Source organism: Halichoerus grypus, chromosome 1 (assembly GCF_964656455.1).
Source record: "Halichoerus grypus chromosome 1, mHalGry1.hap1.1, whole genome shotgun sequence".
In the NCBI taxonomy this organism is placed as follows: Eukaryota; Metazoa; Chordata; class Mammalia; order Carnivora; family Phocidae; genus Halichoerus; species Halichoerus grypus.
Window position 1 is genome coordinate 159,253,327 of NC_135712.1, and position 10,161 is coordinate 159,263,487.

The following is a 10,161-nucleotide window of genomic DNA, read 5'->3' on the forward strand; positions in this document are numbered from 1 at the left end:
ATCAGGGGGAGGGAGCGGTGGGTGGGTGGCACCTGCCCGGGTGGCCCGCCCCTCCAGCACTCCCCTTCCCCCTAGAGTGGCGCCAGGGCCGCATGGCGCGCATCATTCTGCAGGATGAGGATGTTACCACCAAGATTGACAACGACTGGAAGAGGCTGAACACGCTGGCTCACTACCAGGTAACCCCCAGACTTCCTGACCCTCCGGCCACAGCTTGGGCCTCTCCTCTTGGGGCCCCAGGGCAGTGCCAGTGTCCAGGCCCCTTGGGCTCTGAGCAGCGGATCTCAAGGAGAAGAGGATACAGGGGCCCCACACAGCTCTGCAGGGGCACTGCTGGGGAAACTGAGGCTCAGAGTGGTGAGATGACTGGCCTCCAGGCTCAGACCAGGAGGGGGTGTCCTTTGGGCCCCTGATGATGGGTCACACATCTCCTGGCCCTCTGCCCGCAGGTGACGGACGGGTCCTCGGTGGCCCTGGTGCCCAAGCAGACGTCCGCCTACAACATCTCCAACTCATCCACCTTCACCAAGTCTCTCAGCAGATACGGTGAGGGGCTAGATGGGGATGGCAGGGCCCACAGGCCTGGATGGGACGCCTCCCCGGTGCTCCCTGCTGCAGGCTGGGAGGGGGCTTCTTCGTGGCTTGTCACTTGGAAATGGCTTTTCCCTCAAATGTGGAGGCTCCCTTTCCCCAGACGTTATGTAGTAGTCCTTTCTGCCATCTCCCTGATGTCTGTCTGTCCCCAACAACCCAGGGTGGCGGGGCTGTTGATTCCAGTTTTCCGATGAGGAAACAGCCTCAGACGGGAGCTGCCAAGGCCACCTGGCCAGCACCAGGGTGGGCATTGGGTGCTAGGCGTGGAGGGCCCCCCACTGACGAGCAGGGTGCCCACAGAGAGCATGCTGCGCACAGCCAGCAGCCCCGACAGCCTGCGCTCACGCACCCCCATGATCACGCCCGACCTGGAGAGTGGCACCAAGCTGTGGCACCTGGTGAAGAATCATGACCACCTGGACCAGCGGGAGGGCGACCGAGGCAGCAAGATGGTCTCCGAGATCTATCTGACGCGGCTGCTGGCCACCAAAGTAGGCGCTGGTGGGCAGGTGGTATGCATGTGGGGGCGGGGGGGACGGCCAGGCCTGGGCCTCAGAAAGCAGAGCTCAGAGCAAACCCCTCATCCTCACCCTTATCCTGTGGCAACTAGCTGCCCAGGCCACCCAGGAGGCGAGGGGGGCAGCCTGGCGGCCCCCCTGGACCTCTGCCCTCGCCTGCCTGCAGGGTACACTGCAGAAGTTTGTGGATGATTTGTTCGAGACCATCTTCAGCACGGCGCACCGGGGCTCAGCCCTGCCGTTGGCCATTAAGTACATGTTCGACTTCCTGGATGAGCAGGCTGACCAGCACCAGATACACGACTCAGACGTGCGCCACACGTGGAAGAGCAACTGGTGGGTTCGGGAGGATGGGGCGTGGCGGGTGCCCCAGGGAAGGGAACAAGGGCCCTAGGGGCCCAGCCGCGGAGGGCTGGGGGCTGTGGGGCCACGGGAGGCTGGCCCCCAGGGACGGGTTTGCCTGGGTGAGGAGAGAGGCCCCCCTGGGTTCACTGCCTCCGAGCTGAGGCCAGCCCCTCAGCGGGTGCGCCTCCCTGACTCACCCATCTCGGGGGCATCTGATGCCTCCCCGCCCAGGGTGTGGGCCTGTCCTCTGCTCCAACCTGTGGGACCTGCCTTAGGTGTGGGAGGTGAATACGTGTGTGTGCCCGTGCCTGTGGATTCATGAGTGTCTTTGGGTGTGCGTGGCTGTGTGCAAGTGTGTGAGTGTGGGCTTGCGTGTGAGCAGTCGGCTCAGTGGGATGGGCCCATTCTCGCCGGCTGCAGTGAGGACAGTGAGAGCCAGTGCTCCTGAAGCCCTCCCCCCTCCCCCTACGGGGCCAGCAGCCACCACCCAGTCTGGCTTTTGTCTCTCTGAGCCTGACCCTGGGCCCTCGGCACCATTCGCCCTCTTACAGAAGCTCCTGTGCCTTTGGCCTCTGGCATCTTCCTCCCTTGTTCCCTGGTGACCTTAGCCCTTCTAGGACTTTGACCTCTACAAGCTTCCCAAGCCTGGGATGCAGCCCTGGCCCTGGCTGGGACCCACCCTGGGCCTCCAGCTCCACCTGTGCTCCTTAAGAGGGTTCCATGGGGCAGTGGAGAGAGGGCAGCGCCATGCAGGTTTGCATCGTCCAGGGGAATTTTCTGTGATGGCGGAATGTTCTAGATCTGTGCTGTTCAGAGCAGTGGCTGGCAGCCATATATGACTACTGAGCATTTGACAGAGGACTGGTACAACCCAAAATCTGGATTTTTACCTTCATTTAATTCTGTAAAGTGGCACACATGGCTAGTGGCTAGTGCGTACCCTAGCTGAGGGCTGTCCTAGAGGTGGCATCTTGGATGAAGAGGTCAGCTATCTGTGGGGCTGTGTCTCCTGGACCCCTTCCTGGTCTTGCTTCCAGGGCCCATCTGGGTAGGAGAAGGGGTGAGCCAGGCCAGGTGTGCCCTGTCTTGGGGGTGAGCCTTCCCCTGGAGGGGAGCCTGCTTAGGTGTGAGCCAGCCCCCTGGTGTGCCTGCATGAGTGTGTGCCTTCCGTGGGGGTGAGCCAACCCGGGTGTGTGTGACCCTTGATGTGAGCAGGCATGCAGGCCTAGGAGGACTGTGGCCATGTGCATTGGGCACCCAAAGGTGAGGGAGCACTTCTGGGTCTGTACGTCTCACCCATGTGTGCCTCTGAGGGGAGGGCTGCCCTCCTGGAGGCACTGGGGGGTGGGATGCACTCACCAAGAGTCCTGGCTCTCTCTGGGCCTCAGTTTCCCCACCTCCGTGGAAATCCGTGACCAATGTGAAGGTCAGAGCCAGGAGGGCTGGAGGCCTTCTGGCCGGCCCCTTCCCACACCATCGGGAAGGGATGCTGAGGCCCTGTCTGACCGTGCACCTGGGCCCACCCGCCCGCAGCTTGCCCCTGCGCTTCTGGGTGAACGTGATCAAGAACCCGCAGTTTGTGTTCGACATACACAAGAGCAGCATCACGGACGCTTGCTTGTCAGTGGTGGCCCAGACCTTCATGGACTCCTGCTCCACGTCTGAGCACAAGCTGGGCAAGGACTCACCCTCCAACAAGCTGCTCTATGCCAAGGACATCCCCAACTACAAGAGCTGGGTGGAGAGGTAGGCAGCGCCAGGGGGGCGGGCGGGCAGGCAGGCGAGGGGCCAGGACGCCACTCACGGCCCACCTGCCGCCGTCTGCAGGTACTATGCTGACATCGCCAAGATGCCTGCCATCAGCGACCAGGACATGAGCGCCTACCTGGCCGAGCAGTCGCGGCTGCACCTGAGCCAGTTCAACAGCATGAGCGCCTTGCACGAGATCTACTCCTACATCACCAAGTACAAGGATGAGGTGAGCATGTGTGCTGGCCCTCACCCAGAGCCCCTTGTCCCACACCTGCCCAGCTCAGACCCCTGCCAGATGCTGCCAAGCAGGCATCCTCCGTTAAAGCCCCTTCAGCTACCCCTGTCCCACCAGCCCCTCCCCACATCTCAGGGCTGGCGGGGCTCTTGCCTTTTCCACTCTGCACCCCGACTGGCCACCTTGCTCACTGGGGCAGGGAGGGAATGCTGTCTTGACTCCCTGCCAGGCCTGGCAGGGTCGGGCTGGGCTGCACTAGGTCAGGGATTGTGCTTCTGGTCATTGTGGGGCGTGGGGGAGTGGACGGCAGTGTCTTTCCAAGGTGGAGACTGTGGGTCAGTGAGTGCCTGTGCCCTGAGGGTCCATTACAGTGTTTATTAGCCTGGGTGGATGTCTCCAGGGCAGAGTACCAGGCCTTTCCTCAACCTTTAGCACCTTCCCCTGCTGACTTGGAGTGAGGCTTCAGGAGGCCTCCCAGGTGTCTGTGCCGAGCTGGTGCTCCCTGAGCTGTCCGGGGAGGGAGGATGGACTTACAGGCTGGATTGGATAGGGCACAAAGGGCTGGAGCAGCAGAATGGGCCTGGCCAGTGCCAGGGCCCTGAGGCCAGAGTGGGCCCTGTTGCAGGACGGCGGAGGCGGGGAGGCTGAATCAGCCGGCCATGGGGGAGGAGTAGGAAAGGCTGAGGCAGGGTTCATCCCTCGGTGTGCAGGCCTCGGGGAACTTGGGCTGTTCCCTGAGTGAGATGGGCCTTCAAGGTTTAGAGCCGTGATTGGACTGCCAGATAGCAGGGGACAAGAGGGAGGCAGAGACCAGCAAGGCTGCGGCCGTGCTGCTGGGACGTGGGTTCAGGGGCTGGGTCTTGCCTATCGGATTGGCTGTGGGCCTGACTCCAGACCTGTGGCTGAGTGACAGGAAGTGTGAGGCAGGCTGCAGGAGGCAGGGGTCTGAGGGGTGAGGGGTCCAGCTATTCAAGTGTGAGGGGACAGATCTGAGAGCAGGAGAGTCTCAGGCTCTAGGCCCGAGTGTGGGGTTGGCAGCCAAGAGAAGGAGGCATCCGTGAATGGAGGAGGCAGCCCCAGAGGTGAGTCCAGAGCCGGGAGGGGACAGGCAGAGCCTTGGGACTGAGAGCCAGGGACAGGCCACGGTAGATGGCCGAGTGTGGAGGAGGATGAGTGACCTACAGGGTGGGGACTGAAGCCCGCCTTCTTTAGGCCCCCGAGGGAAAGCAGAGGGGAGCTAGCAGTCCTTTCTGAGGAGCTCTGCTGTAATGGGGTGCAGAGAAATGGGCGGTGGTTGGGGGGGGCTTGGGTGCAGGGAGGTGGCGGCGGGGCTGTGCTCTGGTGGGCTGACGGCCAGTAGGACACAGGAGTGTGGGCAAGCAGAGGGCCCAGCGAGTGCTCGGTGCCTCAGGCAGAGCTGGGGTGCAGAGCAGGCTGTGAGGGGGTGGTGTCTGTGCCCCGTGAGGCCAGGCCCCGCTCTGACAGACCTGCGCTGAGAGAGCCCCAAGGGCTGGCTGTGATGAAAGCCCGGTTTGGGGGACAGGGTAGGCATGGTGACCTGGGGGACTCATTCTCTACACTGGGGTCTTGGGGGTCCAGGCTCAACCCAGGCTCCTCAGCTGAAATGGAAGGAGTGGAGCCTAGTGCAGACTCCGGAGTCCCCGCTGGTGGTGGCCGTGTGACATGCTCCCTGGGCACCCCTCCCGCTCCCCACCCCGAGCTTTCTTGTACCCGCCCCACGGGAGCAGGTGGCCCTGGCCAGGCCCACTGACGCCCCCGCCTACCCCCGTAGATCCTGACTGCCCTGGAGAAGGATGAGCAGGCGCGGCGGCAGCGGCTCCGGAGCAAGCTGGAGCAGGTGGTGGACACAATGGCCCTGAGCAGCTGAGACACTCGGCCGTCACCGCCCAGCGGGAGCTGAGCGACAGGGACCGCAGGCGCGGCCTCCGTCTGGCAGCCAGAGCTGGGAGGCCCCGGAGGCAGCCTCGCCCCAACTGTGCCTCGTGCCAGGGCGCTTGGGGGCCAGCGTGCGGTCCAGCGTCCTCCCGGCCCTCCCCCTCCTCTTCCTGCCTGGCGGGGGTCCCGGTTCTTCTTGGTGTGGGGGACCGTGCCTGCAGTGCCGCCCGTGCCCAGAGCTGCTCACCATGGCGTGGGGGGAGCCCGGCTGTGACCAGGGGCTCCTGGGGAGGAGACGGTGCCGCCGAGGACCTGCGGGTAAGGCTGGAGCCCTCCGGGAAAGGGGTGGCCGGCCTGGTCCGTCTCCTTGAGGCTGTGATGCCAGGGTCAGAAGGGCCAGGACGAGGGGCTAGGAGGGCGCCAGCCGTTCCCGGCGTCCTGGGCGGAGTGTGAGGCCCGGGCCCTGGATGGCAGCCCTGGGCGGGGGAGGCCGAATGCCCCGGGCCCAGCCGAGGGGAGCTGAAGCCGGCCCGCCTGCCGCTGCCCGCCCGCCGCGTCTGGCACCCCCACGCTCGCTGCTGCACCACCACCACCATCCTCCGATTCACCGCGTGCTCTCCGCGGCCGCGGCCGAGGCCGGAGCGCCACGTCAACCTCGCCCAGACAGGCCCCAGCTCCCTCCTGTGGAGGGGCTGCAGAACGGTTCGCCCAACACCCCCACGTGACTTCCAGAAGGACTCGGTGACTCCTTTCCTGTCCTCAGGGCTGCGCCTCTGGGAGCCACTGGGGCCTGGGGCTCCGGGTCATGAGCGCACGTTCCCGTTATTTATTCCCCCACAGTGCCTCTCCCGGCACCAGCCCCTGGGCGGGCTGTGCTCTCCGGCCGCGCGGGTCTTGGAAGCAGCCCCCGGCCACCCTCCTCCCTCGTCCCCCCTCTGTGTCCCCTGCTCTCCACATCCACCTTCAGCGGCTTCTGGTCTGGCATCTCTGCAGCGCGGTGGGACATCTGGGGGACTTGTTTTGGTTGTTTTAGGGGAGCACTCTGGGTGGGCAGCCGGGGCTGTGGCAGGGCCCCTGGGAGTAGGACGCAGTGACCAGAGGGCCTGGAGGTTGGCTCTGCCCATCCGCCCTCAGTGAGCAAGAAAGAACACATTTTTAATTAAAAGAACTCTGTACATATATATATATATATATGTGGCTCTAGCCTCAGTCTCCAGCCCCAGTGGGGTCCTGTATAGTTAACTGGAGGAGGAGAAATTTTACAATGTAGAATAAGGAAATTAAGGCAGTGGGAAAGCAATACCAAATGGTCGTGGAGGAAGTGGCCAGGGCTTCCCCCGGTGGCGCGCCCCCAAGGCCTCTGCCCCTCGACCTGCGGGTCATCCTGTTTTCGTTTGTTGACGTACAAAGGAGAAACCTTCTCGCTGGCCCCTCAAGAGTGTCCAGGGCGCGGGGCCGTGGATTCCTGCATGACCGTGCTAGCGTTTAGTCTGACTTGATCTTTTTAAAACTGCAAGTGTTGAATACTAGAGGTTGTTAGACCCCTTTTTTTATGTTTTTTAATTAATCAGTCACTTGTGAGAACAAACAAGCGGCCCGGCCCCTTTTCAAGTTCACTTTTTCGATGGTACTCAAGATTCCCACGGACTTTAAGGGACAGCTAACTGTGGCCGGCCCTGCGCCCACGGGCTGCCCGTCTTGGGGTCCCCCCTCCTAAGCAGCGTGAGCCACACCCTGGAGATGAGGTCAGGGGCCGCTTCCTCCCGTGAGGGAGCTCCGTGAAGTCGGAGCACTCCTGGTGCAGGAAGCTCCTGGCACGGGCCGGACGGGGGACCCATGGGCACCGGGCAGGGCTCGGGCCTCCTGCGGCTGTGGGTGCCCCGCTGGAGCTCAGGCCGCCCCCGGCCCCAGCGCAGCCCCTGTAGACTCGTCCCTGGGCAGCCCAGCTGAGGCCGGTCTGGCTAGAAATCTGGCTATCTTTTGGTAACGGCTCGCCTTGGCCTGGATTCTCGTCCCCGGGTGCACCCCTGCCTCCCCTCTGATGTCTGGCCGCGCCTGGGGGCAAGCCTCATTCTCCCTGAAAGTCTTCCCAGGATGCCGGCTTCTATGTGAAGCCCCTGTTCTTCCAGTTCCGTGAGGTCAGGTTGGGGTTCCTCGGCCCCTGTGTCCCTCCTCTTCAGAATCTAGTTCCGGCCCCTTCCTCTGCCCTCCCTGGTCCCTGCAGAGCCGAGCCCCCTGTGCCTGCCTCTGCGAGGCGACAGGTTCCAGGGCGGGGCCCTCCCCATGCCCTTGTCACTTGGATGGTGGACGGGCAGGGCAGTGGTGGCAGAGGGAGGCCAAGCACTTTAGCAGTACCTGTTTACATGCGAGCCTGTGGAGCTGGTCTTCGGCCTGCCTCACCCCTGCAGCAGATCCCGCGCGCCTGCCTTCCTGCTGGGTCGTGCAGTCAGGCTCTGCCTCCTCGTCACTACTTCCCACGGCCCTCCCAACCCTGTAGCACCCTACTGACGCCTCTGCGCACCCTCCTGCCAGGGGCTCCCACCCCAAGCTCCGACACTGGCACGGCGGCCTGGCAGGAGCCTGGAACTGAAGCCCTGCTCTGAGCAACGGCGGTGGGCGCCCCTCTGCCATCCCAGGGCTTGGGGAATCCAGGCCTCAGTGTGGGCTGCAAGGGCTCCCAGCCTGTCCCAGACACTGCTGCTATTGCCTGCCCTGCTACAGGCCACTCCTCCCCACCCCCCTGCCCCCATCCGCACGGTCTCAGGAGTGCCCCCAGACAGCTCACACCTCGCTCTGGGAGCCTGGTCTCTCCATATACCTCGAGCTTGCCCTGTATTCCCTGACCCAGGGCCCGAGGAGCCGGGGCTGGGGACTGTGGAAGAGGGACCTGGGGTGCCCCAGACGGAGGGCCCCAAACCTCCCTCCCACCCTCCCTGGTTTGGCCTTGCTGAGAGTACCCCCCCCCCCCCCGGTTCCCCAGTTCTGGATCTGATGGCTCACGTCGTTGGTGCTACACAAACTAGAATAGATATATTTAGAGAGAGAGAAAGATATTTTTAAGACGAAGCCCACAATTAGCTGTCCTTTAACGCCACAGAGCCCCCACCCAAAAGAAGAGTGATCACTCGGCCGGCCCGAGCCGCCCGCCCGGAGGTCGCTCCCGCAGGAGCAGCGTGGCTGACGGGCGCTCGGCCCGCGGATCGTGTAAATACACGGCTATTTCCTATTTTACTGTTCTTCAGATTTAGTACTTGTAAATACACACACACATTAAAGAGAGATTAAACATTTTTGCTAAATCTCTTGGCTCTGAGTGTTCGTTGCTGGGAGGGGTCTGGGGCAGGGCCCACAGCCCGGCAGGCGCACCCTACACTCCAGCGCGTCTCCTGCTTGGCACCGGGCCCCTTGCCTGCCGAGCTGGGTGCTGACGGCTCCCAGTGGGGTTCACACCAGCACAGCCGCGTCACCCCAGAACTGCCTGCAAGAGCAGGCTCTTGGCCACCGCCGCTTCGCCAGGCCCCGGGGGTTTGCTGCCCTGGGGCGGGAGCGCTGTGCTAGGGGGTCTGGGGACCTTGGAGGCACTCAGGAACCGTCAGTGAGACTGAAAGCCACCAAGGCGTGAGCCTCTCAGGGACCCCACACGCTACTTGTCAGAGGTTCTCCTGGGCAGCAGGGTCAGGAACACCCGGCTTGGAGTGCTGGTTCCGGGGGGGGGGGGGGGGGGCTTGTCAAAATGCAGATCGTGCTCCAGAGAGCCAGGAGGGGCCTGGCCGCCCCAGGGCCTTCGGGCCACCTTGGACAGCGAGGGCCCAGAGCCGCGTTTACCAGACTCTCTCAGCCAGGAGCGTTCTTTTTGTTGGGAGCCCCGCAGCTGAGGAACCCAGTGGGGAATGTTGGCCTTTGCAGCCCAGACACGCTCTCCCATCCCAGGAAGATCTGGGCCAGTACTCTTCCGACGAAAACGGTGTTGTGCAGTCTCTGCTGGCGCGTGGCTCTGCCCAGCGGCCCCGTCTCGAGGCCCGTCTCCTCCAGGGCCAATAGGGATGGCTGTTGCTGACCCAGAGGGTAGGCATGGCATCAGCGGTGGTGATTTTGGATGCGGCAGGCCTGTCTCTGGGTGGGACAGGTGGGACACGTCCCCAAAGGACATACCTGCCGATGGACCACTTGTAGCTCAGCCACTGTCCAAGCGTGGCTGGTGGATGGACTGGTTTGGACCTCTATGGGTAGGGGTTCTTATCCCCAACAGTTGGAGAGCTGGGGGGCACACAGGTGCTGCCCAAAGCCACACAGTGGGAAGTGACAGAGACAGATCGAAATCCGGCCACAGCATATCAGGAGGGAGTTTCCCAGAGAGCCCCGGCAGCTCTCTCCGCCTGCCTTCCTGCACTGTCTTTCCTTTCTGAGGGCTCTGACAGTGGTCCATAAATCATAATCAATACCTCCTGCTCCAAAATGGGCCTGTCCTGACAGCCGGGCTGCAGGCACTGAGCTCAGCGCCAGGCTCAATTACTAAAGAGAAATCAGTGTAATCACCATGAAATTGCATCGGAAACAAATTTAGCAAATGCGTCCCGTTTGGGGTGTGACGTGGCCTGTTCTCATGGCTCAGTCCCCTCCAGCTTTCCGGCACAATCATCCCTGCCTCAATTACCCTCGTTAGGCCGCCGGGGGCTCCAGCCCCACCAGCCCGAAAGTAGGCGATGGCCTCTGAGTTGCAATCAGCGCTCACTGCGCCATGATCACACGTAATTACACAGTGAGCACGGTGCCGGGGGGGGAGGCAAGGGCCTTCTGATTGCCGCACACATTGGCTCATCC

At 63.0% G+C, this 10,161-nt stretch overlaps 1 protein-coding gene across 2 annotated transcripts in view; it reads left to right on the plus strand.

The window, feature by feature from the left end:
* The window catches only part of PLXNA1 (plexin A1), a 50,215-nt gene extending 41,576 nt beyond the window's left edge, over positions 1–8,639 (plus strand). For both annotated transcript variants that reach the window (XM_078074258.1, XM_078074261.1), the window contains 7 exons: positions 76–179; positions 450–546; positions 895–1,085; positions 1,279–1,448; positions 2,991–3,203; positions 3,285–3,435; positions 5,237–8,639. In XM_078074258.1, coding sequence (XP_077930384.1) covers positions 76–179; positions 450–546; positions 895–1,085; positions 1,279–1,448; positions 2,991–3,203; positions 3,285–3,435; positions 5,237–5,332 — 1,022 coding nt within the window. In that variant the 3' untranslated portion in view covers positions 5,333–8,639. The remainder of the gene's footprint in view (positions 1–75; positions 180–449; positions 547–894; positions 1,086–1,278; positions 1,449–2,990; positions 3,204–3,284; positions 3,436–5,236) is intronic.
* The last annotated feature ends 1,522 nt before the right edge of the window (positions 8,640–10,161 follow it).